The 22,262-nt window shown below is 41.4% G+C and overlaps 3 protein-coding genes and 1 long non-coding RNA gene across 17 annotated transcripts; 2 read left to right on the top strand and 2 right to left on the bottom strand.

Moving 5' to 3' along the window:
* Window positions 1-1,872: 1,872 nt before the first annotated feature.
* Window positions 1,873-12,827, bottom strand: LOC144007038 (uncharacterized). 13 transcript variants are annotated; one of them, XR_013280036.1, is made up of 21 exons: window positions 10,520-12,814; window positions 10,175-10,452; window positions 9,144-10,105; window positions 8,843-9,049; window positions 7,914-8,760; window positions 7,601-7,829; window positions 7,346-7,524; window positions 7,185-7,275; window positions 6,010-7,123; window positions 5,077-5,929; window positions 4,762-4,990; window positions 4,643-4,685; window positions 4,507-4,556; window positions 4,350-4,440; window positions 3,693-4,288; window positions 3,491-3,620; window positions 3,315-3,369; window positions 3,082-3,170; window positions 2,968-3,005; window positions 2,793-2,878; window positions 1,873-2,479 (listed from the first exon to the last, which is right to left on the bottom strand). XR_013280036.1 is itself a non-coding variant. In XM_077506280.1 (19 exons), the coding sequence occupies exons 14-18, from the start codon at window positions 3,539-3,541 to the stop codon at window positions 2,827-2,829; spliced, it is 273 nt and encodes a 90-aa protein (XP_077362406.1). In that variant the 5' UTR covers window positions 3,542-3,620; window positions 3,693-4,288; window positions 4,350-4,685; window positions 4,762-4,990; window positions 5,077-5,929; window positions 6,010-7,123; window positions 7,185-7,275; window positions 7,346-7,524; window positions 7,601-7,829; window positions 7,914-8,760; window positions 8,843-9,049; window positions 9,144-10,105; window positions 10,175-10,452; window positions 10,520-12,827; the 3' UTR covers window positions 1,873-2,479; window positions 2,793-2,826. The 13 variants fall into 13 exon arrangements, 3 of the variants coding, with proteins under 3 accessions (XP_077362406.1, XP_077362405.1, XP_077362404.1); XR_013280032.1 differs by having other exon boundaries at window positions 4,350-4,685; window positions 10,520-10,709; window positions 10,794-12,814; XR_013280034.1 differs by having other exon boundaries at window positions 4,350-4,685; window positions 9,144-9,574; window positions 10,074-10,105.
* On the top strand, window positions 12,660-16,663 carry tmem222b (transmembrane protein 222b). The gene is made up of 6 exons (XM_077506276.1): window positions 12,660-12,851; window positions 13,358-13,442; window positions 13,746-13,777; window positions 13,843-13,939; window positions 14,102-14,232; window positions 14,643-16,663. The coding sequence occupies exons 1-6, from the start codon at window positions 12,730-12,732 to the stop codon at window positions 14,728-14,730; spliced, it is 555 nt and encodes a 184-aa protein (XP_077362402.1). The 5' UTR covers window positions 12,660-12,729; the 3' UTR covers window positions 14,731-16,663.
* Window positions 14,234-21,683, bottom strand: LOC144007039 (uncharacterized). Of its 2 annotated transcripts, XR_013280040.1 has the most exons (5): window positions 20,590-21,683; window positions 19,524-19,583; window positions 18,270-18,684; window positions 16,805-16,969; window positions 14,234-14,766 (listed from the first exon to the last, which is right to left on the bottom strand). It is a non-coding gene; the product is annotated as an uncharacterized LOC144007039 (long non-coding RNA). The 2 variants fall into 2 exon arrangements; XR_013280041.1 differs by lacking the exon at window positions 16,805-16,969.
* On the top strand, window positions 18,320-20,912 carry tpbg1b (trophoblast glycoprotein 1b). The gene is made up of 2 exons (XM_077506275.1): window positions 18,320-18,704; window positions 19,691-20,912. Exons 1-2 carry the CDS (start codon window positions 18,409-18,411, stop codon window positions 20,544-20,546), a joined length of 1,152 nt encoding a protein of 383 aa, XP_077362401.1. The 5' UTR covers window positions 18,320-18,408; the 3' UTR covers window positions 20,547-20,912.
* Window positions 21,684-22,262: the final 579 nt, after the last annotated feature.

A 22,262-nucleotide genomic window follows, 5' to 3' on the forward strand; every position in this document is an offset into this window, starting at 1 on the left:
GACCATGTATAGTAAGGCGTTTTTTATTTTGTTACAAAAACGACCATGTATAGTAAGGCGTTTTTTTGCCCCTAAAAAAACGACCATGTATAGTTAGGCGTTTTTTATTTTGTTAAAAAAACGACCATGTATAGTAAGGCGTTTTTTATTTTGTTAAAAAAAACGACCATGTATAGTAAGGCGTTTTTTATTTTGTTAAAAAAAACGACCATGTATAGTAAGGCGTTTTTTTGCCCCTAAAAAAACGACCATGTATAGTAAGGCGTTTTTTTGCCCCTAAAAAAACGACCATGTATAGTAAGGTGTTTTTTTGCCCCTAAAAAAACGACCATGTATAGTAAGGTGTTTTTTTTGCCCCTAAAAAAACGACCATGTATAGTAAGGCGTTTTTTTGCCCCTAAAAAAACGACCATGTATAGTAAGGCGTTTTTTTGCCCCTAAAAAAACGACCATGTATAGTAAGGTGGTTTTTTTGCCCCTAAAAAAACGACCATGTATAGTAAGGCGTTTTTTTTGCCCCTAAAAAAACGACCATGTATAGTAAGGTGTTTTTTTTGCCCCTAAAAAAACGACCATGTATAGTAAGGCGTTTTTTTGCCCCTAAAAAAACGACCATGTATAGTAAGGCCTTTTTTATTTTGTAAAAAAAAAAAAAAATGACACTGTATAGTAAGGCGTTTTTTTTGCCCCTAAAAAAATGGCCATATATAGTAAGGCGTTTTTTTTGCCCCTTAAAAAACGACCATGTATAGTAAGGCGTTTTTTATTTAATTAAAAAAACGACCATGTATAGTAAGGCGTTTTTTTGCCCCTAAAAAAACGACCATGTATAGTAAGGCGTTTTTTTTGCCCCTAAAAAAACGACCATGTATAGTAAGGCCTTTTTTATTTTGTAAAAAAAAAAAAAAAATGACACTGTATAGTAAGGCGTTTTTTTTGCCCCTAAAAAAATGGCCATATATAGTAAGGCGTTTTTTTTGCCCCTTAAAAAACGACCATGTATAGTAAGGCGTTTTTTATTTAATTAAAAAAACGACCATGTATAGTAAGACGTTTTTTATTTTGTAAAAAAACAAAAAAAACAACCATGTATAGTAAGGCGTTTTTTTTGCCCCTAAAAAAACGACCATGTATAGTAAGGTATTTTTTATTTGATTAAAAAAACGACCATGTATAGTAAGACGTTTTTTATTTTGTAAAAAAAAAAAAATGACCATGTATAGTAAGGCTCCTTTTTTTTTTTTTAAACTATGTATCTTCTTTTAAATGACCAAGGCGTTTTTTTTTTAAATTGACCATGGATAACTTTTTTTTTCTAATATAAGGTGACGTTCACAATTAATTGCACTTACGATTGCAACGGAAGACTCCCCACAAAAGACTCAAGTGAAAATCAGTTTAATTTGTCATGCTGTTAAAAAAAAACAAAAAAAAAAAAACACTTTTGCCTTGCTTTAAATGTCCAAGCCGTTTCATGTTTGACTACACATTTCTAATCACATTTTAAACCTTGTTTTTGTCTTCGTACAGAATATTTTTGGAACGATGCACAAAAACAAAGTCTGACTAATGCTTTTCAGGCCTCACCAATTTTGGGTGATTTTTAGAAAGCACCTCATTTAGCTTGAAGGTGATGCACAAAGGACTGTTTGAGCCTGTTTTTGCAACAGTCCAGACGCGCGGATGGGGTCAGACGTGATATTTCACATGCAACATGTTACTATGTACCATAGGAAGTTTGAGATGTAATTGCAAACTCATTTGATAAAGAGGAATCAGGTTGAGTGTCAGCTTGCCTTGAATGGAGTCACTCAACTGATCCATGAAAAAAAGCCTTACTATACATGACTGCTTGATAAAGGACTGACAACACAAAAAAAATTCACTTTATTCACGACACATCTACAATAGATTGTGACGTGCACAATTAATTGCACTTACAGCGATAACAGAAGACTCCCCACAAAAGACTCAAGTGAAAATCTCATAGTTTGACATGAATCTTATGCAGTAATAAAAAAAATTTAAAAAAAAAAAAAAGAAAAAAAAAGAAAACACTTTTGCGTTGCTTTAAACACCCAAACCCTTTGACTACACATTTCTAATCATATCTTCAACCTTAGTGTTTTTGTCTTAGTACAGAATGTTTAGGAAAATGCTACAGTGCCTTGCTAAAGTATTCACACCTGTTGCCTTTTGCAATGTTTTTGCACAGGACAAACATTTAATATATTTCAAGTGAGAATCAAACATCAGTTCACAATTTTAATTCAAGTACAAAGGCACATTTGGAAGATACAAAATTGAAAAACTGAAAAAAGTCCAGAGAGAACAAACAAAAAAAATATACATCAATATTTCCGAATAAATTATGCAAACATTGCCTTGACGCAGCTCAGAACAAAATCCCCATCAGGCAGTCAGTGTTGGTCAGTGCACATCCAGTGAGGCCGACAGAGTGAAGAAACAAGTCGGTGTCCTGTAAAAAAAATAAAAATAAATAAAATAAAATAAATAAAATACTTAAGCATTTGACTTTTTTTTTTAATTACATATTTATTTTTATTAGATGAAAGTGAATGCAGGCATCCCAAAAACAAAAAAAAATTCATGGAAATGTTTTTCACAGGACAGTGACAAAGTCAACAAAGACGTATTTCCATGTGCAGTTTGCGCTTTCCTCGCAAAGGGCCGAAGCATCTGCACCTTTGTTTCGGAATGCTTCCACAAAGAAAAAAATGACGTTAACATGTGTTGTCAACCACGTAACGATGTACTTATTTGACACTTGCCTCAATTTCCAAGAAGCTGTTCATCTTGAAGTCTTCATTTGACAGGTGGACTCGTTCCTCTTCCTCCTCTCAGCAATCGCGGAGTCCTGCGGCAATCAAAATTGGAGTCGTTTGCATTGTTGGTTACAAATTGGAGTTGCGTGCCACTTGATGCATTTGTCACGCGTTTTGTTACCTTTGTCCAGTCTTTCCTTTGATACGGCTCCTTTCATCCTGATCAACAAGCACATGAATGCATTTTGACTTTTGGGATTGTCACTTGGATTTTGACTTGCACATTTGGACTTACGAGGCTGTTCTGGTTCTGCAAGGTGCCTCCTGTCCCAAACAAACAAACAAACGTCTCCTCCTCCACCACCACCCTGCAAAAACACAAAAGTAAATAAATAAAAAATAGATGTTACTACCAAATTTCTTTGACGTGTGTGCGTGTGTATATCCTTCACCAGTCGTCCCCTCCGGCTCATCCTCGTCCCTGTGCAAAACACTTGATCATCACTTGTGTGAGTGATTATTACTCATCTGGTGGTCTTTGCTCCTCTTGGGCCATCCCACTCCACTCCCGCCAATCAACAGCCTGCAAATAGCCAAAAAGGAAGGGAAGAAAGGGGGAAAAAAAAAAAAGAGGGCAGAACAATATCATACATATGAGAAAAATGAGAGGATGACATCATATACGGGCATCGATCTTACTCCACCTGCACATCCGGCTCCATGCTGGTGACCTCCGCCCGTTGGAAGACCAACATTTGTGTGTGTCACTCCGGCGAATGTCGAGGCTGACGCGAGCGCTGGACGAGTCATCAGCCGGCAAGTCGGACAACTCTGCTGTTCAGGCAAAAACTAAATCAGCATGACAGACCGACACTTGTGCATTTTATTGCCATGTGTTTACTTTACCTGACTTGTTTTTTTTAATCCATCTTTGACCTGGCTCATTTCCCACCATGCACATCTGCAAAAATAAACAACTATTAGTTGTGTGCAGGTCACTTGATTTGTCGATGTACTGCAAACTATCGTTTGAACCGGCGCCTCCACAACCTTGAAACACAGACAAACGTTTCATTTGTGCCGATCAACCTCCAAAAACTGCCGACATTGTACACACCTGCTTCCAAATTGACAACCTCAAACAACAAAAAGACGGTCTGGATCCAGACAAGCCAAAAAACTGCCCATTTCCAACATTCCTTCCCAAAGAGTACTCAAGTACACGCGCGCGCGTTTCCAACCATCAGCGTAAAACAAAACACCATCCACGTCTGCCCTCGTTACCATCAGACCTTTTCCAACCTTCAAAAACACCAACAACCAACGACGACAACAACCCGAGCCAGACTCAAGCAAGGCAAACCACAAGGCTCTCTACTCTGCCCCCTCCAGTTCACCATTTCCAGGCACCCCTCGAACAGATGATACTTATTTGTGTGCCGCTTGAATCTTCATTTGTGGAACTGCTCCTTTTCTTCATCCCAGCCACATCCACCTCACACCTGCACCAAAAAGAAAATATGTCATTTATGCCACTTGCATATTAAATTGTGCATTTGTTACCAGTTTCCAGTCTTTCCATTCATTGGTGCATTTGGTGTTGAACTTGCTCTGGCTCTACTTGGCGTCTCCCATCCCAAGTGGCTTCTTCACACTGCAATGACAAAAACAAAAACCAGAGTGCTGCATTTTTCATTTCGGCGTCTGTCGGTTTTATCACCCTCATCTGGTGGATCTTTGTGCCTCTCTCCCGTCCCACTCCAACGCCACCTTGCAACAGAACCCACCAGAACAGATGGGGTACAGTACAATTAGTTTCAAAAACAAGAAAATGGTCCATTTTGTGCATTTATTACACTGCTGTGGTTGGACGCGACGGATTCCGGCTCCTTCTGCAGCCTGCAAGAAACGAACGCATGTGCATAAGCCGTCGTTTCTAAAATTGACAAAAGGTTGTCGGGCGACATCCCCTCACCTCAAGCACCGAAGCGGTCCGGGCAAGAAAAACCCTCCAAAGTCCACTTGGCGAAGAAAGCCGAGATGGAGGGACCAATCCCCTTCCAGGATGCAACAGATGCTGAGTGGGGAACATTCAACACAATGTGGTGTTATACAATGTTCACTACAACATGAGACTCCATTCAACGAGTTGAAGCCCTGCAGGTCGACTCCTGGGAGAAGCACTTTTCCCTCCACTCCTGCTCCTGTCAATCAATGCACATTGACGGTTAGTTCATGTACAATTAATTGTGTGCTGCTCACTTCAGTGTGTGTGCGCGTGCATCATTACCTTCGTCCGCTGGCTCCGCCTCCGAACGGACCACAACATGCAGGAAGACAACACAGGGAAGAGATTGCACAATAACACATTATGACCATTCACAGCCTGATGAAAGATTTTATTTTTTTTTTTCAATGTATGGTTGCAAGAAATATTCAATTATTTCAATAATGTTTTAAAAAGTCAAAGTTTTGCATTACAAGTGACAATCAAAGTGAAATATTTCAAGCCTGTTACAATTTTGATGATTATTGCAGAAACAATTTTTAATCTTTGCCAAAATTAGAATATCATGACAAAGTTCAAGTTCAGAGGCCTTGAAATGGTCTCAGTCTGGGTTAGTTGGCTTCAGAATCATGTGCAAGACTGATGACTTGACAGTTGTGCAGAAAACCATCAACAGGAGAGAAAATAATTGCAAAAGCAGCTGGATGCTCAAAAAGTATCGCAACAAAAGCAGATGAACAGAGGAAGGAGAAAACGTGGCTGGAAAAGGTGCACAAGTGACGGCGATGGAGAGGATGTCAAGCAACGAAGATTCAAAAATCGGAAGGAGTTTCCTAACAGGTGAACTATCAAGTCAACAGTCAAGGTTGTCTACCAGGAATTTTTTGTTGGTCACATGAAATTCTCATTTTGTCAAACACTGGATTTTGTATTTCTGACATAATCATCCAAACGGAAACAAATAAAGGCTTGAAATATTTTACTTTGTTTTCTGAATAATAAAAAGATGAACTTTTTAAAACAAATTATTGAAATAAATGCCAATCCTTGTATTATAATTTTCCTGTACATGTTTGTGTTGACCTGACCTCGTGTCTCATCCGCCCTGCAAAACAAAGACCATCTTCATTTTGTGCTGAAACACATGCAAAACAAACATTTTTAAATGAGTGGCAACAAAAAATAATAAAATAAAAGTGCCTGTCCATCATTTACACAAACTGCAGACAAATTATACGCAGGTGATCCTAATTGTGCTGCTTGATTCTTGATGTGTGGAATTGCTCCTTTTCCTCGGCCCATCCGACTGAGCCCGACGATGAGACCACAAAAGTTGGAGTTGTGCCAGTATGACCCTCGTCCAGTTGTTCTTGGTGCCTCTCGGACCGTCCCACAGCACAACCTGCAGGTCACCACAGGGAACTGAAGGAAAACAAACAAGCACAACTGTCAGATTTCGGGATCATAATTCTTCATCTTGCACTTGTTTATTGTATTGGTGTCTGCATACTTTCTTACCTGGCTATGAAGGGGGAAAAAAAACAAACTCAAACCTGGCCCGGTCCAGTTCCTCACCAAAATCTGGTGCCTCTGGAGATCTGAAAAACAGAAGGTGAGGGGAGAAAAAACTGCACCAGCCCGCGTTTCAATTGCCAACCTCAAGAAAAAAAAAAAGCTGCTCTGGATCCAGACAAGCCACAAAAACTACAAACCACCTCAAGCAAGAACAGACTCCAACCATCAACCTTCCAAACCATTTCGACACCTGCCCTCATTTCAATGCAACTTTGCCAACACCGCACACAATTGTCACCCATAACCAAAGTCAACCAAGGCTCAACACACGACCCCCTCCTGTTTACATGATCCCCCACGTGATTCGGAATTGTTCCTTTTCCTCGTCGCATTTGGCTCCTCCTCCAGCCCGCAAAACACACACGCGCTGTTATTGGGGCATATGCAATGCAAGAGGCAGGACCTGATTTGGCACATCAGTTTGGTTCCAGTCCGGGTTGCGAACGTGCAACCGAAAGGCACAAAGTCGGAAGCACAAGTATTTTGACGCAGCCCAACCATTATGACGCGTTTCCAACCATCAGCACAAAACACCGTCCAAGCCTCGTTACCATCAGACCTTCAAAACAACAACAACGACAACAACAACCCGAGCCAGACTCAAGCAAGGCAAACCACAAGGCTCACTACTCTGCCCCCTCCAGTTCACCATTTCCTGGCACCCCTCGGACAGATGATACTTATTTGTGTGCCGCTTGAATCTTCATTTGTGGAACTGCTCCTTTTCTTCATCCCAGCCACATCCACCTCACACCTGCACCAAAAAGAAAATATGTAATTTATGCCACTTGCAGATTAAATTTTGCATTTGTTACCCGTTTCCAGTCTTTCCATTCATTGGTGCATTTGGTGTTGAACTTGCTCTGGCTCTACTTGGCGTCTCCCATCCCAAGTGGCTTCTTCACACTGCAATGACAAAAACAAACAAACCACAGAGTGCTGCATTTTTCATTTCGGCGTCTGTCGGTTTCATCACCCTCATCTGGTGGATCTTTGTGCCTCTCTCCCGTCCCACTCCAACGCCACCTTGCAACAGAACCCACAAGAACAGATGGGGTACAGTACAATTAGTTTCAAAAACAAGAAAATGGTCTATTTTGTGCATTTATTACACTGCTGTGGTTGGACGCGACGGATTCCGGCTCCTTCTGCAGCCTGCAAGAAACGAACGCATTTGTATAAGCCAACGTTTCTAAAAGTCCCAAAAGGTTGTCGGGCGACATCCCCTCACCTCAAGCACCCAAGCGGTCCGGGCAAGAAAAACCCTCCAAAGTCCATTTGGCGAAGAAAGCCGAGATGGAGGGACCAATCCCCTTCCAGGATGCAACAGATGCTGAGTGGGGAACATTCAACACAATGTGGTGTTATACAATGTTCACTACAACATGAGACTCCATTCAACAAGTTGAAGCCCTGCAGGTCGACTCCTGGGAGAAGCACTTTTCCCTCCACTCCTGCTCCTGTCAATCAATGCACATTGACAATTAGTTCGTGTACAATTAATTGTGTGCTGCTCACTTCAGTGTGTGTGCGTGCATCATTACCTTCGTCCGCTGGCTCCACCTCCGAACGGACCACAACATGCAGGAAGACAACACAGGGAAGAGATTGCACAATAACACATTATGACCATTCACAGCCTGATGAGATTTCTTTTTTGTATGGATGCATGGCAGAAAACTTAAATATCAAGCAATAGTTCATTTATTTCAATGTTTCAAAAAGTGAAACTTGTGTTATTCAACACAAAGTGAAATATTTCCAGCCTGTTTCAATTTTGAGGATGATGGCATAAAACAAAAATCTCGTCTTTGCCAAAATTAGAATATCATGACAAAGTTCAAGTTGAGAGGCCTTGAAATGGTCTCAGTCTGGGTTAGTTGGCTTCAGAATCATGTGCAAGACTGATGACTTGACAGTTGTGCGGAAAACCATCAACAGGAGAGAAAATAATTGCAAAAGCAGCTGGATGCTCAAAAAGTGTCGCATCAAAAGCACATGAACAGAGGAAGGAGAAAACGTGGCTGGAAAAGGTGCACAAGTGAGAGATGGAGAGAATGTCAAGCAACGAAGATTTAAAGATCTGCAGGAGTTTCCTAACAGGTGAACTATCAAGTCAACAGTAAAGGTTGTCTACCAGGAATTTTTTTGTTGGTCACATGAAATTCTCATTTTGTCAAACACTAGATTTTGTATTTCTGACATCATGATCCAAACTGAAACAAATAGGCTGTAATTAATTTTTGTATTCTATAATAAAAAGATGAACTTTTATAACAAATTATTGAAATAAATGCCAATCCTTGTATTATAATTTTCCTGTACATGTTTGTGTTGACCTGACCTCGTGTCTCATCCGCCCTGCAAAACAAAGACCATCTTCATTTTGTGCTGAAACACATGCAAAAAACAAACATTTTTAAATGAGTGGCAACAAAAAATAATAAAATAAAAGTGCCTGTCCATCATTTACACAAACTGCAGACAAATTATACGCAGGTGATCCTAATTGTGCTGCTTGATTCTTGATGTGTGGAATTGCTCCTTTTCCTCGGCCCATCCGACTGAGCCCGACGACGAGACCACAAAAGTTCTACTTGTGCCAAGATGACCCTTGTCCAGTTGTTCTTGGTGCCTCTCGGACCGTCCCACAGCACAACCTGCAGGTCACCACAGGGAACTGAAGGAAAACAAGCAAAACAGTGTCAGATTTCAGGATCATAGTTCTTCATCTTGCACTTGTTTATTGTATTGGTGTCTGCATACTTTCTTACCTGGCTATGAAGGGGGAAAAAAACAAAAAAAAACTAATAAACCTGGCCCGGTCCAGTTCCTCACCAAAATCTGGTGCCTCTGGAGGTCTGAAAAACAGAAGGGGAGGGGAGCAAAAACTGCACCAGCCCGCGTTTCACTTGCCAACCTCACAAGAAAAAACTGCTCTGGATCCAGACAAGCCACAAAAACTACAAACCACCTCAAGCAAGAACAGACTCCAACCATCAACCTTCCAAACCATTTAGACACCTGCCCTCATTTCAATGCAACTTTGCCAACACCGCACACAATTGTCACCCATAACCAAAGTCAACCAAGGCTCAACACACGACCCCCTCCTGTTCACACGACCCCCCAACATGTCAACTTTTGCGTGCCGCTTGATTCGGATTTGTTCCTTTTCTTCGTCGCATTTGTCTCCTCTTCCAGCCTGCAAAACACACACACATCGTTAATTGTGTGCATCTGGTAATTTCATTTGTACGTGTCACCTTCAGCCAATTCATTTTGACCTCTGGCCCACACATAAGTACACGGGGAAATGGATGGATGGAAAAAAACAAAAATTACATTTTACAAAATCACATTCACAAGTTTGCAAAACAATGAAAATACATTTTACAGTAATGAATAACCCTCCACAAACAAGATGAAAAAACAAAACATTGCAATACCTCCGATTTGTGAGAAACAAAATAACTTTTAAACCACACAAAAACCTCCTAAAACCAGACAGGGAAACTACAAAAATCCAGTACACACACAAAAGTTACACAAAACCAGAAATGTCATCAGGTGTGTCATTTATAACAAAACACAACAGCTGGCCAGCTTAAAAAAATAAAAATAAATAAATAGTGGAAAAAAAACATTGTAGACAATGCCCTCAATTAAAAAAAAATAAAAAATTGTGACGTGTGCGCTCAAACCTCAAACGCTGTTTTAGTCACGTGTGAAAATCCTGCAACAAGCAAAATGTCATTGTGAGAAACGTGACAAACGCCAAACATTCGCTCATCGGCTCACTTACCTGAGAAAAGGCCATGCGCGCGGTCGCCATCTTGCCTACTTGTTCTGCACTTGATTGTGCACACCTGTCTCACTCCTTGACGTCAATCAATCAAAGCCAAACAAATTCTTCTGCTTGTTGCACACTAGCGCCACCCGGTGGTTTGTCACGATTACTGCCTTGATTTACCGTGGAAATTGTCCATCCAATCCATCTCGACTGTCCGACATAAAGGAAACTAATTTTGACGTGGGTGTTCAAACCTCAAAGCTGTCATGTGTCCCTCAACTTTCAAAACCCTGCAACAAGCAAAATATCGTGAGAAACGGGAACAAACGCCAAACATTCGCTCATCGGCTCACTTACCTGAGAAAAGGCCACGCGCGCGGTCGCCATCTTGTCTACTTGTTCTACACTTAATTGTGCACACCTGTCTCGCTCCTTGACGTCAATCCCAACCAAATTCTTCTGCTTGTTGCACACTAGCGTCACCCGGTGGCCTGTCACGATGACTGCCTTGATTTACCGTGGAAATTGTCCATCCAAACAATCTCGACTGTCCCACACAGAGAAAACTAATTTGGACGTGTGAGCTCAAACCTCACACGGGGGGCATACGTGCGGCCGCCATCTTGTCTACCTGTGTTCTGCACTTAATTGGGCACACCTGTCTGCACTCCGCAGGGTGACGTCCCCCTGTCAAAACCAACCAAATAGGATATATGCCACGGAGGAGGCGGGACTTCCGACTTTCACACGTCAGTGCCGTTTCCGCTGCTTTCTGTTCCCAGTGTTTCCACTTCCGCCCTTGTGCCCCTCGGTTGCGCCTGTGTGTAGTGTGCCTATCTCGGTTGTCCGAAGCATTTCAGAGAGCTGAGACGCCCTGCACGCCCTTGCCGGCGGTTGAGGGGCGCAGTGTGGTGCGAGTGTTGAAAGGTGGACGGAATTGGCGCTGGTGTGCGGAAGCCGGAAGTCCGCCGGCATCTACCTCATTCTTCTGCTTGTTGAACGGCGCTTTGCACGCGAGCGCCACCCGATGGCCTGTCAGTATTACTTATTGCTTTGGCTTCTTGTGGAAATGTTCACGCCGTAAAAATTAAAATCACATGACTTTTAACCCACGTGATAGTTTAAATACTATATTAAATATAAAATATTCTTTTTCCATCAATTTTTAAATTCACTGCCACTATGCACCCACCATAGTTTTTAAAACTAACAGTAAAGAACACGATTATTTCTTCTTAATGTGATCTGTCCACTTTCTACCCCCCGATGTGTTGCCTTCCCGCAAACAAGCAGTTGACATTTCTGTAGGACTACATGGGAAAAGAACAACACAACGCGGTACATCTCCAGCCTCTAATTGGCTGCACTCACGGCATGTGGAGGCGGCATTTCGCCGGGAGAATTCCCAGAGCTCTGCTGCCACCGGTGTGACTCTTCTTATTAATATCCTCCTCTTCTTTTTTGCTGAGCACTTTGTTTTGGCTTTCCATGTACAATATATGGCCTGCCACCTCTAATGGGAGCTGGGAAGAAGGCCCATGGGGGAGTCCTTATGGGCTGGCCTTTTGTTTGCAGATAACGTTTCACTTGCAACTTTATAGCTCCACCAATAGTGAGATAGTGTTTGTGCTGTATTTGGGGGAGACAAAATGTAGATAATATCTGCTTGTGTAGTACTTTGAATTACCAAAAAATAATACATTGCACAGTTGCACCCTAAAAAAAGAATTGGTTTTTATTTCTATATTTTATTTAGTGGACAAAAAAGTGAATATAAATGTTAGCTACTACTGTAATATAAATCTAATCATATTTCCTCTTTCATTTGGAAATTCCATTAATCCGTTCCAACTTCCAGGTCCCTAAAAAAAAATTATCTAACATGTTTGTGAATAACAATAATATAGCACTCTACAATTTTGTATTGCATAAGACAAAGACTAATTAAATAGAATGTAAAAAAAAAATTAAACGTGCATAATTTTTCATGCTTTAAACATTGCGCTGTCCGAGTATGCACTGTGTCCAGAAGGGGGCAGTATAATACATAGAAACCAACTGTACGTATTATTATTATTATTATTATTATTAACTTATGTTCTCCTGTGAGCGTGCCTTCGTATGCCACATCTATTAAAGTCTAAATTACAGTAATTAATTACAGTAACAGTGAAAGCAAATGAGTTGGAGGTTGGCGCTACATATTTAAAAAAACAAAACAAAACCGCCGTCCAGTTTTGGTGATATGTATCAAAATAAGTTTATTTCCCTAAATAACACACGACATCGATACTTCTGCGCCCCCTAATCACCGGTATTTGTTAATTACTCTATCTAAATGTAATACTTGTTTTTGTACGACTATCACGTTTACTCTGACGGAAAATACGTTTGAGCTTTTATTTTGAAGATCAAACGGAAGCTTCTCTCTCCTTGCGTGTGTCTCGCTTGGCGGAATCGTAGGGGGACGTGACGTAGGGTTTCTTGGGAAGTTGATTTCGCCCCAGTAACTCACAAATACCGCGAGAATTCGTCTTGCGAGAGCAAGGTTCGCCCCCCAGCATACTATGGCCGATTCAACCGAGAAGGCGGAAACCATGAAGAACTATCACATAGCGTCGGAAAAAATTAACCCGCTGGCCGGTCGCTTCCCCCATTGTATCGTGTGGACGCCCATCCCGGTGCTGTCGTGAGTTAAGACAGCTCTGATCTGCGGTTCTCTACTTCTTTTGGGCAAAAATACCCGGATGTTGGGCTACGCGAAGTGACAGCTTCGTTAGCTTATCAAGCTAACTGTCAAACGTACCGTGTTGATTTAATAGTAACAAAAATGTTTACAAAGCAGTGATACATAAATTTCAATATGATTATTTTAGTATTTGAATTTGAGTTTGGAATGTTTAAGAACGACGAAATTGTGCTATTATAATGAATTTAATGAATTTAAGTGTACATCTTCAGACATCAATTTATTTATAAATCAAAAACCTCGAGTTCTGCCATTTAGCATCTTGTTAAAGAACTTCAACTGAATTTATAATAGTGTGCTAAAGATTACAGAAAGTCAAATTAAACTCACTTGTAAAAAATTACAGCGATTTTTAGGTTTATAGTGAAATTTCACACTTGAAGCTGAATTTAGTCTATTATAGCACAATCAAATGAAATATGTTCCTATTTTCTTTGTCTTGTCAGATGGTTGTTTCCATTTATTGGGCACATGGGCATCTGCACTTCCACTGGAGTCATCCGAGACTTTGCCGGACCCTATTTTGTCTCCGTAAGTCATTTAATCTCATTTTGAATGTATCTCAAGTTGCAGCACAGTGAACTCCTCCTTATCCTCTTGTACCATGAAATGGTCCCTTTTTTGGGTTTGCACTGGGCACAAATAAAAGCTTGTTTACTGTATGGGTAGACTGTATCAGCCTTGGCTGCAATTTAAAGTGCTACAAAACCTGATGTTATATACATTATGTTCCCCAAATAAAGCACAAGCACATTATTGGTATTGATATAAACTTGTAACTGAAGCATTATCTTATAGCAACTGACTCAAGTAAGCTTTTCTTTTGTCACGCAGGAGGACAACATGGCTTTCGGGAAACCAACAAAGTGAGTAAATGTGATGATTTTGCTCCTGTAAATAAGGCTTGACTCACGTTCATTTGTCATCGGAGGTATTGGATGCTGGACGTGAGCAAAGTCTACGCCAGTGGCTCTAGCGCTTGGGACATTGCCGTGCACGACGCTTCGGAGGAGTACAAGCACAGGATGGTACGTTATTTTTTAGCTATTTATCTACAATAGCTCAATGAATTTAAAAATTAAAAATAGCTAAATCAATGCCATACATATAAGGCTCCTGATGGCATAAATATGATCTGAACCACCTAGCATAACCAATTTGGTGCGTGTGACTGTGTGTGTTATCTCAAGCACAACCTGTGTTGCGACAACTGCCACTCGCACGTGGCCATGGCTCTCAATCTGATGCGTTACGACAACAGCACGTCGTGGAACATGGTCAAGCTCTGCCTCCTGGTGCTCGTGCACGGAAAACACGTCAGGTAACTTTCAGCATTTCACTGATGCACATTTAGTATTTGTATAACTTTACAGAGAGAAAAATCAGCTTTTTTGTTTGGTTCAATGTCATTTTGTGAAATACACATTTCAGCAAGTTGGTTGCTTGATGACACCAAGAATAAAATCAGAGATAATTCTAGCATAGCATCACAAATGATATTTACAGCAAGGACCACTAACAAAACATTTTTTTTAAAACTTAGAGCAAATATCTGCTGGGTCAACTCTTCATAAAAGCACCAACAATCATCTTAATTAATAAGCATAAACAACTAGAACTATTTGACCGGCATTTTCCGCAGTGTCGCGAGCCAACTTGCCTCCAAATTTCCGGGGTACCTAATGAAGAGTCTTCAGATGTATTGATCCGCCTTTGGATTTTTCTTTCCAGCTGCGCGGGCTTCCTGAAGACGTGGCTTCCCTTCCTCACGCTGCTGGGCGTCATCGTGACTGTGACGCTTGCAATCAATCTCCGGTGACCTCCCCCAGGGAATGTCGGGAAACAACACAGAGGCCTTTTTTTTTGTCAAAAAAGACTGAGAAAAAAAAACAAAAAACTAATAAGAGACGCGACGCTGGAATGAATGTCTCTCACACAAACACACTTCCACCACTGCCACGCACAACAAACAATATACAACAATAATACACATCTCTTTTTAGGAAAACCTGCCGTTAATAATCACAATTCCGCACTTGTTTGCGCCGTGTAAATTTTTATTTTTATTTTTTTCATGATTAAAACTACCATTGCTGCCTAAGGGGGAATGTCACACTGTTCAAATGAGAGCCAACTTAAGTTGGCTTAAGTTTAAAAACTGTGCCAAAAGTGACAGACCAAGGACGACGACAGTGGACCCGTTATCATCACTTTAAGGAAATGACGAGACTCGCTTGGCGCTTTTGTTTTCATCTCCTAATGTAAATGGCAGCTTTACCGATGCCACATAACGTGATGGTATGACCACCTCAAAAGGAAGACTGTATTTTGTACAAAATGAGATTACGTTATTTGAGCGCGGCGCTTTCTGTTTTCGAACGTGTGCTTTAGAGATGCCACATGAGCTCTTTTCTGCAGTGCTGATGTAATTACCTAGAAAAACATCAGCTATCTTAGGAAAAAGTAATTGCAGCCATCTAATAATGACACCCACCTGAAAAACTATTTTAGATGAGGCATTTTGAGGTCAAGAGGACCCCATCATTAATTTAGGTTCTATTTGAGGAAATTAACATTATGAAAGCAGCCCATTTTGTTCAACTTGAGTGCTTTTTTTTTTTTTTTGAACAGCCTTCACTTTCCTCTTGTTATTTTTGCCCCACTAATTCCGCATGATGGCCGTCACTCCACCTCAGTTGCCATGGATGTGGTGAGCGCGTCCAAATCCCCCCATTGTTCCTGATCAAATAGCTCCTTAAGCACCCCCCTTTACTTGGGAAGCAGCAGGTAGTCAGGATGGCTCAGGTTTTCACACCAAAAAAACACAAACCCCCACTAACACACACAACATGCCTGACAAGTGTCACTCCTGCTGTTTTCCTCACATGTACTTCAACGTCAGCCCGCAACATCATCTCGACTTGACAGTGCTGCGAAAAATCACACAGCGCTAAAGCTAGCGGCTAACGTAGAATTCAACATCCTCACTCCTTGTTTTAAACAGTCCAATACTTAACACCAGTCACAAATCATCCAAGTCAACTTCTGCTAGCTTGCTAGCATCAGCTAATTGAGCTCAGAAGCTAACAGAAGTCTACTACTTCACTTGGCGCAAACATTTCAAACAGATAAGACTCGCAAAAAGTTGCTCAATCCTGCTAACGTGACAAGTTAACACAGCGGTCAACACCTTGCTTCTTTGCTAGCCAGCTAACTAAATAAGCTAACACAGAGGTCTACATTAGCTAACATTTCAAACAGACGGACTCAAATGTATAACACAAGTCGCAAATGATCCAAACTCGGAGTCATTTCTTTGCAAAAAAGTTGCTCAATCATGCTAATTAGCGCGCATGATTAGCTAACAGTCTACGTTCTACTTGATTTGGGCTCTGACCTGACCTTACTAAAAGGTGGCAATTTTTTTATTTTTTTTTTTATTTTTTAAACACAACTTTGAAGGCCCTCTTATGCAGTTGGGATATTGCTGCAACAGTCATTCAATCATTTTCAAGTTTCTTTTTTTCCCCCTCCTAAGCTATCCCACCACTGCGGTGCCTTGCGGTAACCAGGAGCCAGCAGGTCTTGGAATGCGGAGACCTGCAGCGTGAGGGGGGCTATCAATATACGCTTAGGCCCATCCACAGGCCCCCAAACGCTCTAACAGGAACGTAGACTCGCTCAATCTGCGGTCAAGAATGTATTTATGAACGTATACTAATAAAGATGTTTATTATTGTTCTAAAAAAACAAAACAAGCAAATGTGTTTTTCTCATTTCTTGCTGATCTCTTTCTTTAAATGATTATAGTCAGAATACACATTAAGGAAAAGAAACCCCGAACCTCCCCCCAGTCTGCTTTGATACTTAAACCGGCCCCCCTGCCTACGTACTCCAAAGCCTCACTCAGGGGCCATTATTGTGCAGATGAAAGGAGGGCCCCTCGCAAGTCTGGTCTCCAAGCTTTGCCTCCTCCCTCACTCTGCAGTGCTGCTGACCACCTGGGTGGGAAGGTGGCAAACATCCAGCCGGCATCCAAGCCAAAAGTCCCTGCAATGCTTTTTTTTAAATCCACATCAAAAGCGGTCAGCGTCAAAGGGAATTTGCGGGATGAAACACGGATGACGGGACGGACATTTAATAGATTCATGGCATTTAATCTATATGAAAAAATACTTGCCGTCAATTTAAAACGATCACTTTTGAGAAAAATGGAAAAGTCCAAAATTTGTATCTAGATCTTATATGGATTGCACATTTGAAAGTAATGTAAAAAGAATTCTCCTATACGTTACATACACATTGAGAAGCAAAATTGAATCATTGGATCGCCATCACACTTAGCGTCAATGTAAAAATGTTGGCGGTGTTTCATCATTATTTCACATTTGCAGCCATTTGTGTTAAATCTGGATTTGATCCATATTGCACTGTTTTTTTTAAAAAATGACGGGATTTCATCCAGATTGGTCATTCAGCTAAATTTAATCCTGATCTGATCTAGACCACAATTTTTAGCATCAACGGAGTAATCTGTATTTGATCAATACGATATTGAACATTTGTAGCTAATTAAAGTTGATCCGGATTTGACCCGTATTGCACATTTTGGAAGTAAATATTCTGGGCTATGTGCAAGATTTTGTCTGCAATACATACATTTTATTTATATTTGATCCAAATTGCACATTTAGCAAGTTCAAAAAAATATTCCCCAGATCTCATCCAGATTGGTCATTCAGCAAAATTTTAATCCTGATCTGATCGAGACCACATTTTTTACCAACATTTTAACAGAATAATCTGTATTTGATCGATACAGTATTGAACATCAGTAGCTAATTCAATTTGATCTGGATTGCACATTTTGGAAGTAAAAATTCTGGGTTATGTGCAAGATTTTGTCCATATTTGATCCAAATTGCACATTTAGCAAGTACAAAAAATATTCTCCGGATCTCATCCAGATTGGTCATTCAGCAAAATTTAATCCTCACCTGATCTAGATCAGACTTTTAGCATTTATTGAAAAGTGTAATTTGGATTTGTTCTGAATTCAGATCGGATCCCAAAGTTGTTGTTCCTTTGGACAGCAAGTCAATAGAAATGTCATGTTTGGAAACTGACCATGAACTAGCATCATCGAAAGCAATTGTTTAAAATGAACAACACTGTTATACCTGAGGCCGACCCTCTGGATCCGGATCCGGCCCCCAAACTTCAAGCTCCTCCCCTCGGATGCTGTTTTTTTTTTTCCCCCCCGTTCTTTTCTTAACTTGATTTGTTTGCAAAGAAGTGACGCCCTCTTTCCTTTCACTTGCAAAGGACCCCCAGCAACACTCACACGCACACACTTACCCCGGAGACCCCCGCTCGCGGCTGCTGGCGTCCGCATGGAAGCGCTCGGCTCGGCACTCGAGGCGCGCGGCCACTCGGGACAGCAGCCGGCGGCGATGTGATCCTTCTCCACTTCTCCTCCCTTCGTTTCCTGCCAAACATGCCGGACTCGAGCCACAGTCGCCTCCTGTGCCGCGCGCTGCTCCTCCTGCTCCTGCTCCTGCTCCTGCTGCTGGACTCCGTTTACGCGCCGCCGTCCTCCTGCCCGCCGGGCTGCGAGTGCTCCGAGGCGGCGCACACGGTGAAGTGCGTGGCCAAGGACCTCCGCAGCATCCCGGTCGGCATCCCCGGATACACCCGGAACCTTTTCATCACCGGCAACCAGATCATGCGAATCGGACCCGACTCCTTCAGGGGCCTCGAGAATGTCACCAACCTTTCACTCACCAATAACAGGTTAACATCAATCTGTCTGTCTGTCTGTCTGTCTGTCTATCCATCCAACAGTTGGTGTATGAACTTTATTAAGTCATTCAATTTTAAATTAATATTTGTTTTTGATTTTTTTTTCTTGTAGTTACATATTTTTAAAGAATACCTTGTTTATTTTTAAAAGTTGGAATTCATATTTTTAAAGATTTTTTTTACTATTTTAAATACTTTTATTTTTAGAAGAACTAGCTGTCGATTTTTTGTCGACTCCAAGTTATATTGAAATTATTAAGTTACATTATAAATACATATTTACTTCTATTACATTTAAAAAAAAAATGTAAAAAACATTAACATTACATTAAATAATAACTTGTAAAATTATTTTATTTATTATTAATAGACGACAATGTGTCTATTTTTTGCCATTATTTACCACAATTGCAAAAATAATAAATTATTAAAAATAATATAATTTTTATTTCTGTATTTATTTAAAAATATTTAATACATTATTATTTTATAATAAATTATATTATTTATTAAATAATGATTATTATGTTTTATTATTTTGCAATTAATTGTGGTATTAAATGAGGAAAACAAAACAATGTGTCTAATATTTTTAATAGAAAGCGAAAAACAATGGTACATCAGCTATGAATTGTTATGAACTCTTCAAGTATGTAAACATTTAACCAAATATAACTTTTTAAAGTGTTTAAGTGAAATAATCCTTTTGTCTATATAATTATTATTTCATTTTTAGATTTTTTTTTTTTTAAAGGGAGAAAAAGTATGCATGTTGTAATATTGTTACAAGATCTGTTCAATAAGTTTCACCTTTGTCTTGACTGGAATGATAAAGTCATGAATGAGACCTTGCACTGGCTGGGAGACCACCTAAGTGGAGAGAGAGAGAGAGAAAAGAGTTATGTACAGCTTGTATCTTAAATATGTGCTTGCAAGTCAAAGCAAAAAAACAAAAAATCAATCTATGCATCCTCCAGGATTACCGAGGTGGACTCGCACACCTTCTCGGGCCTGCCGAGCCTTCGCTCGCTGGACCTGAGCTCCAACCAGCTGGCCGTGGTCCACCCGGAGGCCTTCACGGTGGCCAACCAATCGCTGCGCCAGCTCAACCTGAGCCGCGCCCTCTACAACCAGACGGCCGCGCTGGACTTGGCCACGGCGCTGCGCTGGAGCGCGCTGACGTCGCTGCGCGGCCTGGACCTGTCGCACAACCAGCTCGTCTACCTGCCGCCGCGCATTTTCTCCCGCCTGGGCGGACTTCGGCGGCTGCTGCTGGCCAACAACTCCCTGGTGGCCGTGCGCAACGCCACCCTGGCCGGCCTGGAGGCGCTCGGCGAGCTGGACCTGACGCTCAACTCGCTGAAGAACATCCCCGGGGAGGGCCTGCGCGAGCTGGACTCGCTCCCCGAGGCCGAGATCCTCCTGGGGGAGAACCCCTTCGCGTGCGCCTGCGGCATCGAACCTTTCGCCCGCTGGCTCAACCGCTCGCGGGGACGCGTGCGCGACGCCGAGCGGCTGGTCTGCGCCTCACCCGCCGCCCTGAGGAACGCCTCCTTGCTGTCGGTGGCGGGCGCCTCCGGCGGCCTGGGGTGCCGGCAAATGGGCGCCGGGGCCGACCTGGCCCTGCAGACCTCCTACGTGTTTCTGGGCCTGGTGCTGGGTCTGGTGGGCCTGGTCTTCCTCTTTGTGCTCTACCTGAACCGCAAGGGCATCAAGAAGCGCGTGTACGACATGCGCGACGCCTGCAGGGAGGTGTGGGAGGGCTACCACTACCGCTTCGAGGTGGACTCGGACCCCCGCCTGTCCCAGGTGTCCTCGGGCACCGACATGTAAGACCTGAACAAACCAAAACGTGTGGAAAACGTACTGTACAGACCTGTAAATGTAAGCGTGTTCATGGGATTGGGTGGCCCCGCCCTACACGCGTGTCACGTGACTCCTGCTCGCCGTCTTCCACGCCAACAGCAAGTGCCTCAAGTCCAAACACCTGGGACTGGTCGCCGGTCAATCGCAGGGCACCTAAAGACAAACACCGTTTTGAATGAAGATTAAACAAATAAATAAATAAATATTATATATATCTATGAAAATAATGTTTGGGTTTGTCTAACATATCAAATTGGAATTGTTTCTAGCCCTTTGCATCAGGAATGAGGATAATTCATCACAGGCTAAGCCCCCCAAACCCCCACTTTTTTTTTTTTTTTTTCCTCTCCACGAAGCTTTGCTTTGTTTCAGCGCGTTGACTTTTATTGTCACAATGATGAGAACCAGTCGCGGAGGCCGAGGCGCTTCAAAAGCCAGCGTCATGTTTTTTCTGTTTAAGGAACTTTCTCCCTTCTCTTTCTTCCCATGATATGATACAGATGACTCCCGGCCACATTTCATTCAGCAGCAACAACTGAAATTTCCATTTTATGGACGTCTTTTAACACAAGAAGGCATAATTAGTAAATACCTTGTGTTGTATGTTTGAGTTGGGACTACAAATGAGTTTATTTCCCCTCATTTTGCTGTCTTGCCACATATTTTGAGTAAAAGCCTCCTATTGTTTCAAGCCTAAGAACTATCCTCCTCCTGGCTTCTTAGCTGTTTTACTGCATGTGCAATACCACAATAAAAATACACAAAGCAGTGCTGTCTCGACAAGCCTCATTTAGTTAAAATCTACGATGGTAGATGACCATGATGTTAAAAAACAAACAAACAAAAAAACGTCAACATCCCAATTAAAAGTGTGACCTGTGTTATGAGCAAGAAAAGGTTCTAATCTTAAAAGAATAACATAATTAAGTTGCATCTTTTTCAGAAATGTAGCGTGACATCGCCAACTACTGGCCTGGCATACAGACTGCAGTTGCAGATTCAAGGGATACTTTACTTATTTAGCCATTTTTGGCAGTCAAACATTCATATTTTGATATTTTCATTATTTTTCATGTACATTGAGTATCTTTAAAAAACACATTTTGCAACTTTCGGTCGACTGAAAATGACATCACAAGGGCCCAGGTAACCAATCACAGCTCAGCTTGTGAATGTCACATGACCAAACCGAGAAAACAGGTGAGCTGTGATTGGTTACCTAAGCCCTTGTGATGTCATTTTCAGTTGACAGCAAATTGCAAAATGTGTTTTTAAAAGGTACTAATTAATTGTACGTGAAAAATAATGAAAGTATCAAATTAATAATAGTCAAAATATTAACTTTATTGCTATAATGAGCTAAATAAATGAAGTATCTCTTTAAAATTTGTTAGCCTTTTAGCAAAAAGTGATTTACACTTACTGTTTACATATTAATAAAACATACCAATGACTTGCTAAAATGTTCATTTGATCTTGTTTTTTTTTCTCTCTTCCCCAAAAACTTTCAAATATGACATAGGCAACTTGCTGTTAGGCTAGCAATTTTTAAACATCATTTGTTTGTACTTTGTCAATAGCTTTTTTTGTCGCGTTAGCTCACTAAGGAAATACAGGTAACAATTCGAGGTGAACGCAGAGAAACCAATGGGGGCCCGTTGGTGCGCTGACACAAAGGTCAGC

Source organism: Festucalex cinctus, chromosome 19 (genome assembly GCF_051991245.1).
Source record: "Festucalex cinctus isolate MCC-2025b chromosome 19, RoL_Fcin_1.0, whole genome shotgun sequence".
In the NCBI taxonomy this organism is placed as follows: Eukaryota; Metazoa; Chordata; class Actinopteri; order Syngnathiformes; family Syngnathidae; genus Festucalex; species Festucalex cinctus.

Excerpts from the sequence above, each read along its gene's own strand:
- LOC144007038 (XM_077506279.1), bottom strand. The coding sequence starts at position 3,541 with ATGTTGGTCTTCCAACGGGCGGAGGTCACCAGCATGGAGCCGGATGTG. Across the intron at positions 3,171-3,314 it reads AGAGGAGCAAAGACCACCAG|TTTTGTGTTTTTGCAGGGTG; the intron begins ATGAGTAATAAT and ends TTATTTATTTAC. Across the intron at positions 2,879-2,967 it reads AAAGGAAAGACTGGACAAAG|GACTCCGCGATTGCTGAGAG; the intron begins GTAACAAAACGC and ends TGATTGCCGCAG.
- tmem222b (XM_077506276.1), top strand. The coding sequence starts at position 12,730 with ATGGCCGATTCAACCGAGAAGGCGGAAACCATGAAGAACTATCACATA. Across the intron at positions 12,852-13,357 it reads ACGCCCATCCCGGTGCTGTC|ATGGTTGTTTCCATTTATTG; the intron begins GTGAGTTAAGAC and ends TTGTCTTGTCAG. Across the intron at positions 13,778-13,842 it reads GCTTTCGGGAAACCAACAAA|GTATTGGATGCTGGACGTGA; the intron begins GTGAGTAAATGT and ends TTGTCATCGGAG.
- tpbg1b (XM_077506275.1), top strand. The coding sequence starts at position 18,409 with ATGCCGGACTCGAGCCACAGTCGCCTCCTGTGCCGCGCGCTGCTCCTC. Across the intron at positions 18,705-19,690 it reads CTTTCACTCACCAATAACAG|GATTACCGAGGTGGACTCGC; the intron begins GTTAACATCAAT and ends TGCATCCTCCAG.